General features: G+C 63.4%; 5 protein-coding genes across 5 annotated transcripts; 4 read left to right on the forward strand and 1 right to left on the reverse strand.

Annotated features, from left to right (window-relative positions):
• Nucleotides 1–346: 346 nt before the first annotated feature.
• Nucleotides 347–1,072, reverse strand: APOC3 (apolipoprotein C3). The gene is made up of 3 exons (XM_066203440.1): nt 898–1,072; nt 661–787; nt 347–537 (listed from the first exon to the last, which is right to left on the reverse strand). The coding sequence occupies exons 1-3, from the start codon at nt 953–955 to the stop codon at nt 441–443; spliced, it is 282 nt and encodes a 93-aa protein (XP_066059537.1). The 5' UTR covers nt 956–1,072; the 3' UTR covers nt 347–440.
• Nucleotides 1,073–2,135: 1,063 nt separating this feature from the next.
• On the forward strand, nt 2,136–3,672 carry APOA4 (apolipoprotein A4). Its single transcript, XM_066203425.1, has 4 exons — nt 2,136–2,146; nt 2,257–2,323; nt 2,449–2,575; nt 2,669–3,672. The coding sequence occupies exons 2-4, from the start codon at nt 2,275–2,277 to the stop codon at nt 3,594–3,596; spliced, it is 1,104 nt and encodes a 367-aa protein (XP_066059522.1). The 5' UTR covers nt 2,136–2,146; nt 2,257–2,274; the 3' UTR covers nt 3,597–3,672.
• A 1,061-nt stretch (nt 3,673–4,733) lies between these two features.
• On the forward strand, nt 4,734–6,368 carry APOA5 (apolipoprotein A5). Its single transcript, XM_066203463.1, has 3 exons — nt 4,734–4,751; nt 4,997–5,221; nt 5,357–6,368. The coding sequence occupies exons 2-3, from the start codon at nt 5,004–5,006 to the stop codon at nt 6,321–6,323; spliced, it is 1,185 nt and encodes a 394-aa protein (XP_066059560.1). The 5' UTR covers nt 4,734–4,751; nt 4,997–5,003; the 3' UTR covers nt 6,324–6,368.
• A 21-nt stretch (nt 6,369–6,389) lies between these two features.
• ZPR1 (ZPR1 zinc finger) lies at nt 6,390–10,045 on the forward strand. The gene is made up of 14 exons (XM_066203462.1): nt 6,390–6,554; nt 6,993–7,154; nt 7,304–7,394; nt 7,470–7,540; nt 7,748–7,834; nt 7,908–8,030; nt 8,101–8,154; nt 8,240–8,306; nt 8,513–8,583; nt 8,812–8,901; nt 8,996–9,106; nt 9,210–9,296; nt 9,394–9,459; nt 9,690–10,045. Exons 1-14 carry the CDS (start codon nt 6,429–6,431, stop codon nt 9,822–9,824), a joined length of 1,341 nt encoding a protein of 446 aa, XP_066059559.1. The 5' UTR covers nt 6,390–6,428; the 3' UTR covers nt 9,825–10,045.
• Nucleotides 10,046–10,311: 266 nt separating this feature from the next.
• BUD13 (BUD13 homolog) lies at nt 10,312–16,487 on the forward strand. The gene is made up of 11 exons (XM_066203424.1): nt 10,312–10,465; nt 10,624–10,714; nt 11,046–11,130; nt 11,278–11,329; nt 11,740–12,914; nt 13,199–13,284; nt 13,462–13,570; nt 13,984–14,122; nt 14,385–14,566; nt 14,937–15,018; nt 15,313–16,487. The coding sequence occupies exons 1-11, from the start codon at nt 10,344–10,346 to the stop codon at nt 15,404–15,406; spliced, it is 2,217 nt and encodes a 738-aa protein (XP_066059521.1). The 5' UTR covers nt 10,312–10,343; the 3' UTR covers nt 15,407–16,487.
• Nucleotides 16,488–21,108: the final 4,621 nt, after the last annotated feature.

Below are 21,108 nucleotides of genomic sequence, written 5' to 3' on the forward strand. Positions count from 1 at the left end.
TTGCAGTGGATGCTGGAGGGGGCAAGGGGGGCTCTGAGCTGGGGGTCCTGGGGGGTCCGGGGGGAGTGGGGAGAAAGGGTGAGGGGTGTCCTGGGCTCGCCCAGCACTGAGTCCTGCTCCGCCCGGGGTGCCGCCGTGCTCAGCCCCACACAGGGCTCTGGAGTACGGTGGCATCGAATTTGCAGAAGCTTGTGTAAGCAACACCCGGCTCCTGCCACCCTGGGCACCCCGACACGGCCGTGCGACATCAGGCGACAGACAGCTCTGCGCTGGTGTCTGTCCCAGCCCTCCCTCTCCCTGCGGGTCACATTCCTCCTCGCCACCCCCCAGTGACGCCACCAGAGCGTTTGTGTCAGCCCCGCTTTATTGAGAGCACCGCGACAGCGGGTGGGAGCAGGGGGTCGCCAGCCCCAACAGCTCCCGGGCAGCCCCCGGGGAGGCTACGGGGCCGGAGTCTTCTTCAAGAGCTCCGCCAGCTTTTCCTTGAGCCACACCAGCCGCTGCTTGGCCAGCTCCGCGTTGTCCGACAGCCACTGCCTGCACCGGGAGGGGACGGGAGCGGATCAGAGCGGGGCCCAGGGCGGGCTCCCCGCCGGCACCGGGGCACGGGGACAGGGACAGGGACAGGGACAGGGACAGGGCTGGCGGGGTTCGGGGCACCTGGCCTGCTGCGCCGCCTCCGAGTCCCGCACCCTGCTGAAGGCGTCCTTGGCCATGTCCGTGGCTTTCTGCGCCAGCTCCTGCACCTTCTGCACCAGCGCCTTGGGCTCCTCGGGCGTGCTGGCCCCTGCAAACACGAGCCTGGTGGGACGGCGGGCACGGGGCCCCGCGGCTGTGCCCCCCGTGTGTGCCCCCCAGCACCCCGAGCCCTCCTCCTGCGCAGCCCCCGGTCCTTACGTGCTCCCACGGCCAGGACGGCGGTGCAGGCCAGCAGGAACAGCAGGGACGCCTTCATGGCTGGGGAGAGAGCAGAGCGAGGACGTGGGGCAGCACGGGGGGCCCGGGCTCGTCCTCTTCCCGGCACGACCCTCACCGGGGATGTCCCCACTCACCTGTGCCGGGCTCTGTGACGCGGGGGCAGCCCCGGACTCCCTCTTTATACCCTCCCCCGGCCGCCCTGGGGGATTTGTGCAAAGGTCAGGGCAGGGCGCGGGGGGGCTGCAGGGGCGCTGCGCCCAGCCAAGAGTTGGGAAATCCCGCGGGGACGGAGCCCGCCGGGGCCCCGCGTGTCTGTGTGTGTGCGCACACATACCCGTGCATCTGTGTGCGTGTGCACACGCGTGTGAGCAGCCAGACCGGGCGGGGGACAGCCCTGGGCACACACGGCACAAGGGTGACATCCAGCGGCCCTGTCCCCGGGCACGACGCCCTCGGGCACCGCGAGGCTCTTCGGACCTTGCCACCGCCACCGCCACCGCCCGGCTGCTCCCTGCGGCCGCCCGCCGCGCCCTTTGCCCGCTGCGACACATCCCGGGGCGGGGTGGGCTGGGCCGGGGGCTGCCCGGAGCCCGGTGCCCTCGGCCAGGGACACGCACGGGCCCCATTCCCAGGCACCGTGTGGCTGCAGGGCCCTGCAGTGTCCCGGCCTCTTCCTGTGCCAGGGCTTCCTCCAAGAGCCTGGGCTGGGAAGCAGGATGCCATCCTGCCTGTGCACAGCCTCGTGTGTCCCTCAGCTCCATCAGAGTGTCCCCCTGAGCCCCTGACCTGCCCCGCTGCCCAGCCCAGGCACAGCACAGCCGGGGGCACAGCTGGGAGGTCCCTGCAGCATCCCCAGACCCCGTGTCCTGTCCCACTGCCACCCATCTCACAACCACACATCCCAGGTACCGCACTGCCAGTGCTGGCACCCATTGCTGCACCCACAGAGCAGTGAGGTGTCCCCTCAGCCCCGGGTCCTTGTCCCTGGAGGGGCTCGGTGCGTCCTGTGTCCCCCCACCTCTGTGTGTCCCTGTCACCCCGCAGGGGGTCTGGGTGATGTCAGGGCTCTGGGTGATGTCAGGCCCGCGCACACGTCAGGCACTTCCACGTTGTGCCCGTGCCAAAGTCCAAGCCCTTGGTGTGTCACAGCCCGCGTGGAAGCCGCAGGAGCTGCATAAATAGTGCCGGAGCTGCCAGCCCTGCAGGTACCACAGCAGTGGCAGCACAGGTGAGCAGCTGCAGGGGCTGGAGGGAGCCAGGGTCTCCACGGCCTCTGGCAGGGGGCTGGGGGCTGCTGCTCCCTGGGGCTTCCTTCACCTCGGCTCTCTGCTCCCACAGGAGTCCCCAGCACTCAGGATGGCGCCCAAGGCGGCCGCCCTTGTCCTGGTTCTCCTTGCGATCTCAGGTGAGGTGACATGAGGGTCCCCGGTGCCAGCAGGGCGGTCCTGCCCCGGGGCAGGGATGGGACCCGTCACTAATGTCCCCGGGGGAACGGGAGCGTGTGAGCGCTGACCCCAGCTCCGCCTGCAGGGTCCCGGGCCGATGTGAACCCTGACGAGGTGGCCAGCGTGATCTGGAAATACTTCACGGAGCTGGGCAGCAATGCCAAGGACACGGTGGACCAGCTGCAGCAGACCGAGATCAGCAAGCAGCTCAAGTGAGTCGAGCCACAGGGCCTGAGGGGCTCGGGGGAGCCAGGCAGGGCCCGGGGATGTGGGCACACAGCCCCTGACGTGTCCCCTCTCCCCAGCACCCTGCTGAAGGGCAACCTGGAGAGCGTCAGCGCCTACGCAGAGGACCTGCAGGCGCGGCTGGTGCCCTTTGTCACGGACATGAAGGCGCGGCTGGCGCAGGACTCCCAGCGCATCAAGGAGCAGATCCAGCGGGAGCTGCAGCAGCTGCAGGCCAAGCTGGCGCCCTACGCCGACGAGGTGCACCAGCAGATCGGCACCAACATCCGGGAGCTGCAGGCCAAGATGAGCCCCTACGCCGAGGAGCTGCGCTCCCGCGTGGACCGCGGCGCCGAGGAGCTGCAGCGGGCGCTGGAGCCCTACGCGGCCGAGCTGCGGGGCCGGCTGCAGGACAACGCCCAGAGCATCCAGGCCTCGCTCAGCCCCTACGCCGACCGCCTGCAGCAGCAGATCGACGGCGGCGTGGAGAGCCTGAAGGAGCGGCTGTCGCCCATGGCGGACGAGCTGAAGGCGCAGGTGGAGCAGAGCGTGGCCGAGCTGCGGCGCGGCCTCAGCCCCTACGCCCAGGAGGTGCAGGACGGCCTCAACCGGCAGCTGGAGAGCCTGACGGCGCAGATGGAGCGGGCGACCGAGGAGCTGCGCTCCCGCCTGGCCACCAGCTCCGAGGAGCTGCGCGCCCAGCTGAGCCCGCTGGCGAAGGAGCTGCGGGAGGCGGCGGCCGGGGATGCCGAGAGCCTGCGGCAGCGCCTGGCTCCGCTGGCCCAGCAGCTGGAGCAGCGCGTGGGGAGCACGCTGGAGGCCTTCCGGCAGCAGGCGGCTCCCTTCGGAGAGACCTTCGGGCAGCAGCTGGTGCGGCGGCTGGAGGAGCTGCGCGGGAAGCTGGACACGGGCGCTGCCGGCGTGGAGGATCACCTGGAGCTGCTGGAGAAGGAGGTGCGGGAGAAGGTGGTGACTTTCCTCAGCACCGTCCCACCCCCACAGAATTAAGGCACCCCGGCCGGCCATCCGCGCCCATTCCGAGCATTCCTGGCCACTTCCAGTGGCAGAAATAAATCTCCTTGTTGACGCACGTGCTGGCCCGTGTCCTTCCTTCCCGCAGCATCCCGCTGTTCCGCCCTGGGATGGGACACCTGGGGCACCCTCAGCTGCTCCGAGGGGGGAGCATCACCCCGAATTTGGGTTCTGGGGCACCAGGGAGAGGAAGCAGAGGTGGGGTCAGCTGGGTGGGAGGTCTCTGTGGGGGCAGCGCCCATGGGCCAGCGCAGGGCCGGGGCCTCGCTGTCACCACATCCCGGCTGGGGCACCCAGGGGGCTGCAGGGGGGCAGAGCCCCGGGGTGCGGCCGAACATCCCCCCTGTGGTGGGGCAGCAGCTGCCACGAGGGACGGGACCTTTGGGGGGTGTCAGACACCTCGTCCCCGCGGCGCAGCGGGGCTTGGGCAGCTCCCAGGGGCCCGGGGCGCTCTGCGGGCAGGAGCCCGGGACGGGACGGGGTGAGGCACGGCCAGCGCTGCCTGGAGCGACCTCACGTGTCGGCGCAGGCGAGGGAACCGCGCGGACTTTGGTGCCGGAGCAGCGCTGGCGACTGCTCGGCGCTTCACCCGGCAGCGCCGGACTTCGCTCCGCACCCCAGAGCGCCCGGGTTTATCCCCGGCAAAACCCAACGTGCGAAGGGAAGGACTCCAGCGCGGCGGGCCGGGTGCCCGGAAGGGGAAGGTGTGCTCCCCATCCGCGCATCCCAGCCCTCCCCGCACGGCCGGGGCCGGGCTCGCCCGCCCGCGCCCATCCCGGGGCTCCCGGCTCCGTTTCCGTCCCGGCGGGAGCCGCAGCCGCCGTCCCCGTCCCCATCCCGCCGCTCGCAGGGCCCCGGCAGCTCCATCCGGCATTCCCTCCGGGATCCCTGCAGGGACCGGCGGCGGGGCAGGGCCAGCCCCGTCCCCCGGGCCCGGGGGGCAGCGGGCAGTCGGGTTGGCGGCCCCCAGGTCACCTCCCCGGAACGTGCCCGGACCTCCACGTAGTGTTTACACGGAGTGAGGTCCAAAAAGCCTTCCCGTACCAAAGCCGCCTTATCGCCCCCCGGGCCGATAAAAGGGCGGCCACCGCCGCCTCCCCGCGGGAGGACACGGGAGGCGACCCGCGGCAGGTGAGGGGCGGGGGGCTCTAGGTTCCCGCGGCCAGAGGAGCTGGGTGTGACTCCAGGCGCACAACTGCGGGGGCCCGAGGTGTTTCGGGGACCCACGGGGGTCACGGGGAACCCCAGGTGTTTTTAGGGGAGCTCCGGCTGTCCAAGGGGACCCAGGTGCTCGCAGGGAGCAGCGAGGGGGGCGCGCAGCAGAGGCAGCACCCCGCCCCCCGAGCACTCGGGCTCCTCTCCGCTCTCTCCCGCAGCCGGACCATGCTGCTGAAGGCTGCGCTGCTCCTCTCCCTCCTGGCCGGCTGCCCGGGCGCGCCCGGGGGCTCGGGGGCCGGCGGGGCCGCGGCACAAGCCCCGCTCCCGCCCGCAGCGGCCCCGGCCAAGCCGGCCCCGAGCGGCCTCTGGGAGCAGCTGAGCCAGCAGACGGGCGACAAGGACAGCCTGGAGCACGGCCACAGCAAGCTGGGCAGGGACATGACGTGAGTGCGGCACCCCGGGCCCTGCTCTGCTCCCCGGGGACACGAGGGACGGGCCGGGCGGGGGTGGCAGCTTTTATTGGGGGGCACGGAGGGGCTGCGGTCACCGCGGGTGTTGTTGGTGACTGTCCCGTGCAGGAACCTGAAGGAAAGCATCCAGGACGGGGTCAGCTACATGGGGCACTTCCTGGAGAAGCTGTCCCCGCTGGGCCGGGGCCTGCAGCCCCGGCTGTACCCGGACTCCTCCAGCCTGCGCAGCGCCATCCGCAGGGAGCTGGACAGCCTGCGGGTGAGGCTGTCCCCGTACGTGGACGAGGCGCACCAGCAGGTCGGGAGGCAGCTGGACGAGCTCCGGCAGCAGCTGCGGCCGTTCACGGAGGAGCTGCTGGACCAGGTGTCGCTGCGGGCGCGGGAGCTCCGGCGGCACCTGGTGCCCAGCCGGGAGGTGACGGCGCAGCTCCTGGACGGCGCCGACGAGCTGCAGCGCTTCGTGGCTCACTACGGCGACAAGATCGCCTTCCACACGGAGCAGGTGAAGGACATCTTCCACCCGTACACGGAGCGGCTGCTCACCGAGATCCGCCGCAACGTGGAGGAGCTGCACCGCAGCGTGGCCCCGCACGCCCGCGCCAGCCCCGAGCAGCTCAACCAGCACATCCAGGAGCTGTCGGCCAAGCTGACCCGCAACGCGCGGGACCTGCACCGGCAGATCCAGAAGAACCTGGAGCAGCTGAGGGCCAAGCTCAGCCCGTACCCCGGCGGCCTCGGCGGGCTCCGCTCCCGGGAGGCGCTGGCGCGGGAGGTGCAGCGGCGCGTGGAGGAGTTCCGGCGGGACACCTATGCCCAGATCCAGGCCTTCACCCGGGCGCTGGACCAGGAGACGGAGGAGATGCGCCTGAAGCTCAGCGCCCGCCCCGACCCGCCCGAGGAGCCGCTGGACGAGCCGCCGCCGCCCCTGGAGGACCTGCGCGCCCGGCTGGACGCGCTGTGGCGGGACCTGGCGCTGAGCCTGAGCGAGCGGGGCGGGGAGGGACCCGCGGAGGGCCCCGGGGAGGGGCAGGCGGGCCCGGGCGGGGCGGCGGGCCCGGGACGGCTCCGGGGCTGAGGGCGAATAAAGGCGCCGCCATCGCGGCCCGCGCGTATCACATGATCCGCCCGAGTCACGTGACCCGCGTCATCGCGCCGCGCCGTCACGTGACGCGCCGCCAGCATGTCGGCGCTGGGGGCCATGGAGGCGGCGGGGCCCGGGGCCGTCCTGTTCCGGCCCCTCAGCGCCGAGGATAACGAGCAGCAGCCCGCAGAGATCGAGTCCCTGTGCATGAATTGCTTCCGCAACGTGAGGGGCCCCGGGGGGAGAGCAGGACGGGGCTGCGCGGGGCTCAGGGTGGGCGCGGGGGTCTGTACAGGAGGGTCTCTAGGAGCCTCTGGGGGCCAGGGAGGGGCTGCAGGGGCCTGTGGGGGTCAGGGGACGCGCCTGTGGGGGTCGGGCTCGGGGGACAGGGCTCTCCAGTGGCCGTGGGGAGGAGCGGGCGGGGGTCGGGGGGGTTACAGAGCCCGGGGGGGCGATGGGGGCAGGAGCGGGGAAGGAGCTGCCGGCGGCCACAGCCGGTCTCGGAGTCGGGGGCACTGGTGGGGTCGGGAGGGCGTTTCCAGGAGCTGCTGGGGGGTGAGAGGAGGTCTGGGGGCGGGAGCTGCCCGTGCCCGGAGGTGCTGTCAGGGCCCGGGGCCGCCGCCCCCACGACTCGGGTTCCCACGAGGCCCCTCGCTGCCGCAGGGAGTGACGCGGCTCCTGCTCACCAGGATCCCCTTCTTCAAAGAGATCATCGTCAGCTCCTTCTCCTGCGACAGCTGCTCCTGGTCCAACACGGAGATCCAGTCCGCGGGCAGGATCCAGGAGCAGGGCGTGTGCTACAGCCTGGCCGTCACCTCCCGCCAGGTGGGCAGGGCCTCCCCCTCTGCTCCAGCCCCAGCTCTGCACGTTCCCGAGGGAAAGGGGGCTGGGGCCAACCCCTCTCTGTGATCCCGGTGTGGGGGAGCCCCCGGATCTCCTGGGGATCCTCAGGCTGCTCCTGGCCGTGTGTGCAGGACATGAACAGGGAGGTGGTGAAGACCGACTGTGCCTCAGCTCGAATTCCAGAGCTGGACTTTGAGATCCCTGCCTTCAGCCAGAAGGGAGGTGGGTGAATGGGAGCAGCTCCTGGGCACTCCTGGCAGTGTTAATGGTGCCATCAGCTCTTTGTTCCTTCCCCAGTGCTCACCACCATCGAGGGCATCATTGACAGAGCTGTGGCCGGCCTGGAGCAGGACCAGCCCGCCCGCAGGGTGAGGGGCTGTGAGGGGAGACTCCTCAGGGATGGGAAATGCTCTGGGATGTCCATCCCCTGCCCCGTGGTGGCACACAGGGCTGCTGGGGACAGCACTGGGGCTCTGCTTTGTGCCAGCAGCTCTGGGCTGCCCCTGCAGCAGCTGAATCCCCCCTGGGGGGTGTTTTCCCTTTAAAGGGTTCTGTGATTTCTTGTCCTCTTGCAGGCGACGGACAAAGAGGTGGCAAGGCAGATAGACGAGTTCATTGGCAAACTGAGGCAGCTGAAGGAAGTCAATTCCCCCTTCACCTTTGTGAGTGCTCCCGGGGGGCAGCCCTGGCTGGGTGAGGGGGGCAGGACGGCTCCTCAGGCCCTGTGTCCCACAGATCCTCGATGATCCCTCCGGGAACAGCTTCGTGGAGAACCCGCACGCCCCGCAGAGGGACGAGGCCCTGGTGGTCACTCGCTACAGGAGGAGCCCCCAGCAGTCTGCTCTGCTGGGCCTGGAGGTGACTGGATCAGTTCCTGGCCCCCTGGGACAGCCCAGGGCAGGGACAGGAGCTCACACTTCCCTTGCAGGGGGAGGAGGTGGATGCGAAGCCGCCGGACGCTCCCGAGGACCTGAGGGACGAGGTGGGTGGTGCTGCAGAGCTGGGGACACTCAGGACAGCTGCCCTGGGCTGCCTGGGACGTTCTGGCTGCCCTTTCCCTCCCCCAGGTGCTGCAGTTCAACACCAACTGCCCCGAGTGCAACGCCCCGGCCAGCACCAACATGAAGTTAGTGCGTATCCTTCGAGGGTGGGCAGGGGCTGGGGGCTGCCCTGGGGCTGGGGGGCTCTGCAGGGCCCTGGGCTCTCCCTGCTGCACCTCAGGCCTGGCTCAGTTCTCTCAGGTGGGGCCTGTCGGGGTGCAGAGCTGTCTCACAGCTCCCAGTGGGGTTCTGCCACCCCTCGGCCTCTGCTTCGGTGTTTCCCTTGACTCCCTGCTCCAGAAATCCCACACTTCAAGGAGGTGATTATCATGGCCACCAACTGCGACTCCTGTGGGCACAGGACCAACGAGGTGAGCTGGAAGGGGGGCACTGGGGAGGGAGTGCTGTTCTCTGCCTTTGTCCCTGAGCTCCGCTTCCCAGTGGGGCCCTTGGGAGGGAAACTGGACGTGGGGGCACTGCCAGGAGGTGCTTTGTGCTGAGGCCACTGTCCCGGGTTTGGAGAGGCCCCTGGGCTGCCGGGAAGAGCCCTGCTAAAGCACCTGGGTGGGAATTGTGGAGCTCACTGCCAGCTGTCCCAGGTGAAGTCTGGAGGAGCCATCGAGCCCCAGGGCACCAGGATCACCCTCCGGATTACGGACCCTTCCGACATGACCAGGGATATCCTGAAGGTGCAGTGCCCTGGGAGACCTGCCCTGCCCTGCTGTGGGGTCCGGGGGGTCCAGCCCTCCCTCCATGGGGCTCAGGGGGTGCTCCCCTTTGCAGTCAGAGACGTGCAGTGTGGAGATCCCCGAGCTGGAGTTTGAGCTGGGCATGGGAGCGCTGGGGGGGAAGTTCACCACGCTGGAGGGGCTGCTGAAGGACATCCGGGACCTGGTGAGTGTCCTGGGCCAGCCTGAGGGGCTCAGCCCCCTCCCTGTCCTTCTGGGGCTGGCTGGGGGGCCTGGCTGCCTCACAGCTGCCTCACCTGCCCTTGCAGGTGGAGAAGAACCCCTTCACTCTGGGAGACAGCTCCACGCCCAGCAGGACAGGGAAGCTGCAGGAGTTCATTGGGAAGCTGCAGGACGTGAGTTTACTCTGGATTTTCAGTGCTCTGCACTGGTGCCAGCAGTGCTGAAGGATTAGGAAGGGCCTTAATGGCTGGACATGCTCTGTTCCTGCAGATCGTAGAGGGGAAGGCCCAGGCTCACTTCATCATGGATGACCCTGCAGGCAACAGTTACCTTCAGGTACAGCCCTGGGCCCTCGGGGTGGGCTCCCTGAGCAGTCTGGGGGGGCTTTATTCCCCTGGCAGGTGTTGGGAGTGGGGTTCCCATTGGAGCTCTGGGTGTGAGCAGGCTGCTGAAACCCCAGCTGGCTTTGTGGGTGCTTAGCTGGGCTGCTGCCCAGGGCTCACAGCCCGTGCTGGGGCCGGGCCTGTGGGCAGGGGGGAGTGCAGGAGCTTTCCCTGTCCCCACAGAACGTGTACGCCCCCGAGGAGGACCCCGAGCTGAGCGTGCAGCGCTACCAGCGCAGCTTTGAGCAGAACGAGGAGCTGGGCCTGAACGACATGAAAACAGAGGGCTACCAGCCAGAGGTGGCCTCGGGGCGGTAGCGGGGCCACCCCAGCCCGACCACCCCCTGCCCCAACTGCTCCAGGGACCAGGACTTGTGTGGGGCCAGGGCTCTGCTCCCCTTCCTGCGGCCAGGGGAGCTGCTCCAGCCCGAAGGCAGCGGGGCACGGCCTCGGGGACGTGATGTGTGGGCTGCTGATGTGCTGGGGCGGGGGGGTGGCCATGGAGGCGACTCCCCAATAAAGCTGATTGATAGAATCCATGGATTCGTGCGCGTTGCTGCTCCGTTCAGAGCCCTGGCCGCGCTGTGGCCGCGCCCACAGCTCCATTTATAGCCATGGCGGCCTCGTGGCCACGCCCACAGCTCCGCCCTGCTCTCCTTTTATGGCCGACCTTCCTTTTGGCCACGCCCACAGCCCCCGCCCCAGCTCGTTTTGTTTTCCTGGCCACGCCCCTCTCCCGGCACAACTCCATTTATGGCTGTGGCCACGCCCACCCCCGGCCCGCCGCTCTCGGCCCCGCCCGTTCCTGCCGTCGCCGCTGTTGTGCGTCAGAGCGCGATGGCGGCGCCGGGAGTGTCCAAGGCCGAGTACCTGCGGCGGTACCTGAGCGGCCCCGCCGAGCCCGCCCAGCCCCGCCGCCGCCGCAAGAAGAAGCCGCCGGGCGGCAGCGGCAGAGCCGGGTGAGTCCCGGGGGAAGGGGGCAGCGGGCGCTGCTCCGTGCGCGGCCCGGCCTTGGGGAGCCCCCAGCGCCCCGGCATCCCCTCTCCGGAGCCGCCCTCCCCGCGGGGCCGGGGCGCTCCCGTGGGGCCCTGACGGCAGCGCCTCTCCCCTCTCCCAGGATGCGGATCGTGGATGACGATGTGAGCTGGAACAGCATCGCCGCCGCCCCGGAGAAGGAGGAGGAGGAGGACGAAGCGGACATGCCGGTGGTGAGCGCGGAGTCCCGTCAGACGCGCTCTCGCAGCCTCCGTCCGTTCTTACGGCCACCTCGTGTCTCCCTTTGGGAAGAAAGCGCCTCTCCCTGCCCTGTGCTGTGGTGGGCTCTGCCTCAGGGATGGGTGGGATTCCTGCTCGGAGCTCTGGAAGAAGGATCAAAGCAGCCCGTTCTTTATGTACCCGTGTGTTCCCGGGGCCAGCACGGGGCTTCTGTGCTCCAGAACAGCTGCTGGAGCAAGGCAGAGGGACCGGGGTTGCTGGGCTTAGGTGAGGAGTGGGGATTATGCCTTTCTGTGAGCCTGGTGTTGGCTGTGCTGTTTGCAGGTGGCAGAGTTCATCGATGAGCGCCCCGATGAGGTGAAGCTCATGGAGGAATTCAGGACAAACTCCAAATGGAAGCTTCTAGGAGGTGAGAGCCGCCCCTTCTGGCCTCTCTCCCTAACGTTTGGCTTCTCCAAACAATGATGCCAGTCAAAAATAATAATCCTTGAGCTGCTGGAGGGCTGCTGAGCTGTGCAGAGCCCTGCTGATGGTGATTCCCATTCCTTCCCTTCAGACGAGGACTCGCAGAGTTCGGATGTTTCGGGACCTGCCAAGTCTGCCACGAGGTATGGGGGCTCCAGCCAGGACTTCTGCTCTGGTCCTCTGGGTCTGACTGTCTGGTCCTGTGCTTTGCAGGTGTTTTGCTGGGAAACGTGGGCACTTCTGGATCCTTTTCCCTGCTGGATAATCCCCGCCTGGGGCAGAGGACTGGCAGCTCTGGGTGTTTGTGACATTGCCAGGGAGATGGGAGTGATGATCCCTGTCAGATTTAATGATAGTGATGGTGGAGACTTTAAAATTCCAGCTGTGCTGGGGTCCAGGCTGCCTTGGAGGGTTTGGGATCTGCTCTGGGAAGGCTGGGGCGCAGAATCCAAAAGAATCCGAGTTCACAAAGCTGTTCCCAGCCTTGGCTGACTCGGCTTTGTTTCCAAACAAACCGAACACAAACTCATTGTCACCTTCTCTGCCCTCGCAGGCGGCGTCGCCACGACTCCCCCGAGCCCTCGCCCCCAGCGGGGAAACACAACGGCTCCTTGGGCCTCTCTGCTCCGGGACGGCAGCGCCACGACACCCCCGACGTGTCCCCTCCCCGGAGACAGCGCCACGACACCCCTGACCCATCCCCTCCTAGGAGAAAACGTCACGACACCCCTGACGTGTCCCCTCCCCGGAGACAGCGCCACGACACCCCCGATACGTCCCCTCCCCGGAGACACCGTCATGACACTCCTGACCCATCCCCTCCTAGGAGACAGCGTCATGACACTCCTGACCCATCCCCTCCTAGGAGAAAACGTCACGACACTCCTGACCCATCCCCTCCTAGGAGAAAACGTCATGACACCCCTGACGTGTCCCCTCCTAGGAGAAAACGTCACGACACCCCTGACCTGTCCCCTCCTAGGAGAAAACGTCACGACACCCCTGACCCGTCCCCTCCTAGGAGAAAACGTCACGACACCCCCGATGTGTCCCCTCCTAGGAGAAAACGTCACGACACCCCTGACCTGTCCCCTCCTAGGAGAAAACGTCACGACACCCCTGACCCGTCCCCTCCTAGGAGAAAACGTCACGACACCCCCGATGTGTCCCCTCCTAGGAGAAAACGTCACGACACCCCCGATGTGTCCCCTCCTAGGAGAAAACGTCACGACACCCCTGACCTGTCCCCTCCTAGGAGAAAACGTCACGACACCCCTGACCTGTCCCCTCCCCAGAGACAGCGCCACGACACACCAAACTTGTCACCTCCCAAAAAGCAGCGTCATGACACCCCAGATCTGTCCCCTCCCTGGCAGCGGCAGCGTCACGACACCCCTGACCCCTCCCCTCCCCGGAGACACCGTCATGACACCCCTGACCCGTCCCCTCCCAGGAAACGACGTCCTGGCACCCCAGATCTGTCCCCTCCCCGGCGGCGGCAGCGTCACGACACCCCTGACCCCTCCCCTCCTAGAAGGCAGCGTCACGACACGCCAGATCTGTCCCCTCCCAGGAGACAGCAGCGTCACGACACCCCTGACCCCTCCCCTCCCAGGAGACGGCGTCATGACACGCCAGACTTGTCACCTCCCCGACGGCAGCGTCAGGATTTGTCACCTCGGAGAGAGAAGCCGGGCTCCCCGAGTGGGAAAAGGAGCCGAACGAAAGGTGCGTGTCACACGTGTGTGTCCTGGGGACTCCCTGGGATCCACGCTGCCACAGGTGAGTGCTGTGGGCTGGTGCTCCCCTGGCACGGCTGTGTCTGTCACACACAGGGGTCTGTCCCTGGAGGCACAGCACTGCCTTGTCACTGTGCTCGTGCACAGCTGGGTGAGAGTTTACCCAAGCTGGAGCGCCTCTGCTGCAGCCTGGGCTGTGTCCATAGTGGTTCCCTGAGTGTGATCCTCTTGGAGGAATCAGCAAATGCTCACTCTCTGGTTTATCTCCTCCAGGACGGACTTCACCTGCCCAGAAGGACCAGCACAGGTCACGGAGTCCCCCGGAGCATCACCGGGATGCCAAGGCCTCCCCCAAGAAGGTAAAGGCTGCCTCTTTCCCTTCCAGCTGTGGAAGTGCAGTGACTGACAAACTGGGGAAGTTTTTGTACAAGTGGCTCTAACATGACTGTCCCTGTGCTTTGGATCACCCCTCGTTCTGCCTTCCCTGGCTGCCGCCTCTCAGCCAGCTGTGACTGTGGGATTTGTGTGATTTCCAGGCTAACACGATGTCATCCGGGGCCAAAGCTGGCCTGGTGTCAGCAGATGTGCTGCAGAGGGAGAAGCAGGAGCTCCGGAAGCACGAGAGGAGCACCAAGCACCTGGAAGGTGGGAGTGTGGAACACAGCCCAGCCCCAGCTCCCCTTCTCCTCCTCTGCTCCCTCAGGCCCTGGGATGCTGGTGGGGAGCATCCCTGTGGAGCTGCAGCTGGATATACTGCTGGAAGCCTTGGCCAGGGTCACTGTTCCTCGTGGGGATTTCAGGGCGATGCCAGGGAAATCACAGGGAGTGTGAAATGCTTTTCCTCTGCAAGTCTGAAGGAGCTGATGGGTAATCAGAGAGCTCAGAGTCTGTGTGGGGCAGCAGGGAAAAGCAGAAGCTGACATCCTGCCTGGCTCTGGGTGACAGGCTCTCTGGGAGATTAGGACAAGCAAAGGAGAAGTCACAGTTAAAGTCATTGAATTGTTTGGAGGTGGTAAAACGTTCCAAAGTGTGTGACTGGAGGCATCTATCCCTGCCAGAGGAATCCCGGAACGCTCAGACCGTGTTCCGGGACAAGTCGGGCCGCAAGAGGAACCTGGCCCAGGAGCAGCTGGAACAGAGGCTGAAGGCTGAGGCGGAGGCCAAGAGAGAAGAGCAGTATGCCAAGTGGGGAAAAGGGTGAGTAAGGGACTCCTAAGCACAGCCCTTGGGCCTCCCATCTCCTGGTTTTAGTTTGGATCTGCTGCCAGACTGGTGTTACCTTCTGAGGTTGAGCCAGGGACCAGTGTGTGTTCCACGTGTCTGGAATCCCTTCCTTGGCTGGAGGTGCTTTGGGAATGCTGCACAGGCAGTGGGAGTTCAGGGGTGTGACCCATCGTGCAGATAGAACGAGTCCCAGGGTGCGATGGCGTGGGTTTGGGTGACTGTGTGTGTTTTCCAGGCTGGCACAGGAGAGGCAGCAGCAGCAGAACGTGGAGGATGCAGTCAAGGAGATGCAGAAGCCCCTGGCCCGTTACATCGATGACCAGGACCTGGATCGAATGCTGAGGGAACAGGAGAGGGAAGGAGACCCCATGGCTGCTCTCATCAAGAAAAGGAAGGCCAAGGAGAACAAGGAGAAAGGTTTGCCTCTGGAATACACCTGTGTGTGGTTTAAGGCATCAGCAGTGCAGAAATGCAGCTCAGTAAATTTGTAAAAATTTAAATTTGTAAAATCTGTTCAGTAAACAGCCAAAGGCTGCTGCAGCAGCTGAGTCCTGGGGGCCTTCTGGACTCTCTGGAGTTCCTGGCTTGTTAGCAGTAACAGTTACATGAGTTGTTAACTGGGAGAGCAGGGCCTGGTGACTGAAAACTCAGCAGTTTGTCACAGTGAGCCTTTGGGAGCTGTAGCTGTCTGTCAGGAGCCTGGGCTCTCCACCTGTACCACACCTCCTGGGTGGGTGAGGATGTGACCACCTGGCTGTGCTGAAAACATCTGCTCTTTGTGTTCCAGAAAAACCCAGGTACAAGGGACCAGCACCTCCACTCAACAGGTTTAACATCTGGCCCGGGCATCGCTGGGACGGCGTGGACAGGTACTTGTTCCTGTTGGAATAACAGTAGAAGTGAAGGAGTTTTGCTTCAGGGAGTTCCCAGTGTAAAGGTTCCCAGTTATGGGATGAGGGAGGGTGTTGGCAGTTGCAAGATTGATTGGATTAAGTTACAAATGGGTGATGGGACTGAGGGGACACGGGGAGGTGAGGAACTTCGGAGGTATCAGCCCTTGGTAACCACAGGTCCAGGTGGAGACTGAGCCAGGGTAAATTAGTGGGAAAGTTGTCAGAAGAGGCCGTGGCCAGCAGCTCCTGTCACTGGGTGTCCCTTTGCAGGTCCAACGGGTTCGAGCAGCAGCGCTTTGCCCGCATTGCCAACAAGAAGGCGGTGCAGGAGCTCGCCTACAAGTGGAGCGTGGAGGACATGTAGGGGAGAGCTCCTGCAGTGAGCCACAGCACCACACACTGCCAGAGCCCTGAGCCACGGCCGGCTCTCCCTGGAACAAGCCCTGTCCTCGGCATTCAGCACCCACTGGACCAAGGCTGGATTTCCTGTCAGCCAGAGCCTCCAGCTCTCTGGGGAGGACACCCGTTTCTTGTTTGTTTTCTGACAAACTTCTGTTCTATGCCAAATGCTTTGACCTCTGAGAGCAGTTCCCAAGTCTTCAGGTGTCCTAAATCTCAGGTGAAGATCTGCTGAACACTTGGGCGAGTTACCCCCATGCAGTGGGTCAGTCTGCTCCAGAACTCAGGTTAAGTTGAACTTCTGATCCTTTGTTGAGGTTATGCAGTTTTTTTGCCATGTAGATCCCAGGGTCACCAACGTGCAGGAAATTTCAAACTCAGCTTCTCCTGACCCTGTCCAAGCAGGAAACTGAGCAGGGAATGCTCTGGCACTGGAAGAGTGACCTGCAGTGCTACATTGGGCAGCAAGATCTTCAGCAGCCTCAGCAATTCTTCAGGGGTCTATTTCTAGCAGAAGTAAATGTGTGGAGAATTAGGACTTAAGACCTGGAATTGGTGAATTGGTTCCCTCATAGTTTGGAGCAGCTGGTGCCCCCAGACCCCTTTGGATTTGGGGCTGATCTCGGCACTTCCCCCACACTGCTGCCCAGGCCTCGCTCTGGTGGGAGGTGGAACAACCCTTCTGCTGTGAGCAGATTTGTCAGTCTCAGAGCTGGAGGCCGGGCAGAGCTTCCAGCGTGCCAGAAAGCACTTGTGGAAATAAATACAGTTGTTCCTGTTGAGGTCCCCGGGAGCAGGGATGAAATGCAGGCAGCGGTTTCCATGGAGATGCCTCGGCTGCAGCAGTGGGCAGGGGCAGGGCAGCATCGCTCCTTTCAGGGGTTCTCCAGCACTGGGAGGGCCGTGGGTGGGAGGGATGGCAGCAAAGGCTGCTCTGGAGTGCCAGACTCTTGGGACATCCGTGTTTTTCATCCCTGTGTAACGTTTCCAGCAGCCCTGGGATTTGCGTGCTCACCTGTAAATAACAGGTTTGGTTTTTTACTCCATTCTGTGTGGTGGTGGTTTTTCCAAGGCAGGGGAACCATTCCCTGCCCTGTTGCACCTGCTGGGCAGGGAGATGGGGTGGGAGCAGGGGGTGGTGGTGTGAGGAGCCAGCACATTTCCAGCCAGGTGCTTCCAGTTGTGTTTCCCCCTTCTGTCACCGAGGCCCTGTTCCACTTCCCCCTGTAACCCGAGGCAGCTGCAGCCTCCACAAGTGCAGTTCCACTTGACACATTCGTTTTTGCTCTCACTTAATCTGAGTGCTGCTGGAGATGTAAAGAACCTGCTGTGGAATGATTGGATTCACCCTCGTGAGCAGAGCTGGATGCTGGTACCTTCCTCACCTGCTTGGTGACAGCGGCTGCTCTTGCAGAGCCACAGATGCCAGCAGCTGGCTCGTGTCACTCTTGGGACTCTAAGCTGCTCCTGAGGAGGAAAAGCACTTTTAAATGTTGGTGCTAAACAAAATGTGCTTAGGACCTGAAAATGCCATCAGGTTCTGCTCTTGCAGCTGATTTTGAAGGCTGGGGTTTTAAAATTCTCGAGGTGCCTACCCTCAGGACCTCCTTGTTCATCACTGTGCTGGATTTCTACATCTGTTATTTGTTCATTACCAGGTATTTTATTTTTAAGGGATATCTGCGAGGAAAGGGGGGGCTCAGGTGATGAACACCTCCCTCCTCGATCCTGTCCCCGTGTGCTGCCTGGGGAGAAGGGAGTTGGGTTTGTCCCTGTGCCCTTGTTCTGCATCCCACATCTCCTGTCCCAGCTGTGGCCTTGTCTGAGCAGTTCTGGCAGCAGAACACTTGGAAAACGCTGCGGGATCCTCTGGGATGAGCTGGGTGATGGAGATGGAGCAGTGACACCGGGACTGGATCTCTTCATTAGTGGTTCTGGAAGGGCAGAGCCCTGGTCTTGGCACCGAGCAGCAACTTTGATTAGCTTTAACCCAAAAAAATGAATATTAAAATCTTAATTTAATTTAAACCACTGTCATTCACAGTCATGGCAAACAGCAAGCAGAGTAATTATTATGCAAATGAGACAGATAGAAAAATGATTAATAATTGCGCAAATTAAAAATTATTGTAAACATCCTGTGAGTGGTGATAAGTCGGGGAGGAGCGCGCGGGGGAGGCAGCGGGGCTCTGCCACCTCCTGCATCCCGATTCCCTCATTAGTGGGAGCAGCCAACGAGGAGCCCAGCGGTGCCTGGGGGAGGCCGGGCCAGGCTCGGGAGCTGCTCCAGCTTGTCTTTGCCGTGAGGAAAGCTGGGTTTGAGGCATTTCCCCCCTTTTTGGTGTCCCTGTGCTCCTGCCGCTGCCCGTGTGCCCCTCTGGAGCCTGCCAGGGGATCCCAGCAGTGCTCCCCATCCCTGCTAACAACCCCGGGAGCTCCCCCAGCAATTACCCAGCTGCTTTGTCTGGTCTTTCTCTGCTAATTGCACAGTCGTATTTTTTCCCCCGTTTTCCTTTTATGCTTTTTCCAGGGAGCAGGATAATTCCAATCCCAGGCTGGCTCCTGGGCATCTTCCACGGGCGCTGCTCGTGTCAAGGACGAGCAATTAAGCCTGGCCTGGCGCAGCGTAATTAGATTTTCGTTGATGAGCTCGTGGTAATGTGTTTAGTTTAGATTAAGAGCTTTATTCCTGGGGTGTGACACCTCCTGTCCCCGGGAGCCCTGTGCCCACAGGAGTGGGACTGGTGGGAGGGGACCCTCGGCCACCCCTGCCTGTCCTGTCCCTGTCCCCACAAAGGTGAAGGTGGCCTCTTCCCCCCAGCTGCCTCTTGGCTGTTGTTTTTTTAAACAGCTCCAGCAAAGTGGTTTTTGGCAGTGTTGTGTTATTGCTCCATTTCCTGCTGAGTTGTATTATTTTTTAATTAAAAAGAGGCTGAGATTTGTCATTTAATGTCTCTCCAAGCGGCAGCAGCTCCAGGTCGTGGGTGCTCGGCAGAGCTGGTGGCTCCCTGAATCATCTCGGGCTTCCAGCAGGGAGCACCTGGGCATGGGGGCACGGTGGGGGCACAGTGGGGTCCCCCCTGGGCACAGACACCCCCGTTGCCTTTCGGGGAAGAAGAGTTTTCCCTGGTGACTCCATCCCACAGCCAGGCTGGGAATGAGAATCCCCGAGACTGGCAGGTTAGTGATTGTATATGCATATGTGCACTTTTCCTAATTATGGAATAATTAGGGACACGCAGAGATAAAAATTACTAATAATATTTACTCTAGACTCTATTTTTTTTTCAATAACCTCTCTCTCTCTTCCTCCTTCACCGAGTCTTGGTGGAAATAACTTTGCAGATCCCAGCTAATGAATATTTGTAAATGCAAGAACATTCAGCGCCGGAATATCCAGAGGGCATCCTCTCTCTGCCTTGTAATTTTTTTTTTTTTCACCAGATATTTAATATTTATGGTTCCACAGCCTCGTGAATAAAGAGCCACACGCAAACCCCCAGGAGCACGGGGGCCGGGATATTTATGGCGCTTCCTCTTTTCCTTTTCAATTACAAAGACACCTCACATAATTAAGTGCTAATAACCTTGTTAATCTAAAATTGATACTCTTTCTCCTGGCTATCTCTTAATAGAATTAAAAACAGATTAATAATCAAGGGTAGGAGGCATTGCACGGGATTCAGGGAGAGGGGGCCACGCTCTGGTCCCTCCCGGTGCTCCGGGGAGCTGGAGCCGGGTTGGGATGGGCAGCACCAGGAAAGGGGCTGGCAGGGAGGTGTGCCTTCCCCCGTGCTCTTTACACAGCTTAAATTTTTAAGACAAACAGCCGTGTAACACCGTCTCCTAATGAAACTGTTTTATGTTAATTAATTATGTATCAAGGCTCATTTTCATGCGCGGCCCGGCTCCGCTTCCCCTCCGCCGAGCCTTTGATCTGTCAGAGGCTAAACGGGAGATAAATAATCAAATTGAGAAGCAGCCTGGATGGAAATAAACACGTTTTAGATGCGTTATCTGGCAGGGAGAGCAAGGCCCTGGGTAATGGGGCCAACGGTCCAGCCACGCTCGGCTGCACAGCCGGGCTGTGGGAAGTTCCCTGTGCCTCAGTGTCCCTCGGCCAGCCCTGGGGACAGCACCGTGTCCCCACCATGGAATGGGGTCTCTGGAAGTGTCTGCTTGTCCTCCCCAGGAGCAGGAGGCTGCAGAGGACCCTCACTGCACTAAACCGATGAAGAATTAAAACTCTGCAGCGTTTCTTTCTTCCAGCCCGTGGAAGATTCCGGCAGCTCCGGGCCACAAGCACCCCGTGCCTGGGGTGGTTGGGATGCTGGCCGTGGACACGGTTTCGGCATAATTTAACACAATCTCCCCCAATTTGTTACACCTAAGCGGAGGCAGATGTGCATCCATATTCATTTTGGAGGAACTTCAGGAATTACAACTTCATCAGCCAAGGCTGATGCCGCAGCCCGTGCGGGGTGCGGGAGGGGAGGATGGCACTGCCCGGAGCCTGGTGCCCTCAGCTGTGGGGACAGGGACGGCAGGGCTGGCAGGAGCCGTGCCCAGGGCTCAGCTGCCCGTGGCCACATCCCTGGTGACCTGCGCTGCCCCCGGGGCTGTGGCAGTGCCGGCTCAGGGCAGGACCCTCTTCCTGCGGGCACCCCCAGCCCCGGGACCAGGCTGGTGCCCTGCTGTAAATCAGGCGCTGCTCGGCCAGTAAACGCCCTACAGCAGGAATTGCAGATTATAATTGTGGAGTGCTTTACAGCCGCAACAACCCGGCGGTGTTCTGGCCCGTGTGTAATTAGCAGCTAATGGATTTCTTCCTAAGGGGCTGAAGGCAGAGAGGGCCCAGCTCCGAGTGCTGCAGCATCCAGAGCTCTGCCCCCTCCCCGAGGGTCCCCCCTGTGATGAGGACATCGCTGGGGGACCGTGGAGAGCCCTGGGAGCAGTGCTGGCAGCAGGGATCCCGCTGCAGCAGGAATTCCAGCTCTTTCCTCATCCTCCCTCACCCCGCTCAGCACAAACATCTCCTCGCCCCCGGCTGTGCTCCTGTCGGGATCCCGGCGAGGTTTATGCCTGGAGGTTGTTCAGTTAGAGGATTAGGAGGGAGTTTATTGCGTTGCAGCAGCTCTCCGGGGTGTGTGCATGCTGATGGGGTTGTTTTCTCTCCCGGAGCCGTGTCGGGACCTTGGCCAGGTCCAGCCCCGCTCAAGTGCCACACGTGAGGTCCCAGCCCGGAGCAGGGTCCCATCGCAGGCACGGGAACAGCGCATCCCTTTGGGCCGGTGGAAATCCAGCGCTGGGGGGAGCCCCTGTGCCCTTGCCTGTGCCCTTCCCCTGTGTCCTTCCCTGTGCCCTTGCCTGTGCCCTTCCCCTGTGCCCTTCCCTGTGCCCTTCCCCTGTGTCCTTCCCTGTGCCCTTCCCTGTGCCCTCCCCCTGTGCCCTCCCCCTGTGCCCTCCCCCTGTGTCCCGGGTGGCTTCCATGGGACATGGGCGCGTGCTCGGTGGCTGTGCCGGGGATGAATCCAGCCCCAGGGACGGTGCCCAGCGGGAGCAGCGGGGCTCCGGGCACCTCTGCGGCCCCCAGCCCCGGGCAGCCGGGCCGTGCCGCCGCCGGCCCCGAAAGCCGCAGCTGCGGCCCCGGCCCGGCGGGTCCCGCGG

The sequence above is a fragment of the Chamaea fasciata genome, unplaced genomic scaffold (assembly GCF_029207755.1).
Source record: "Chamaea fasciata isolate MVZ Bird 193981 ecotype frontalis unplaced genomic scaffold, bChaFas1.0.hap1 SCAF_24, whole genome shotgun sequence".
NCBI lineage: Eukaryota > Metazoa > Chordata > Aves > Passeriformes > Sylviidae > Chamaea > Chamaea fasciata.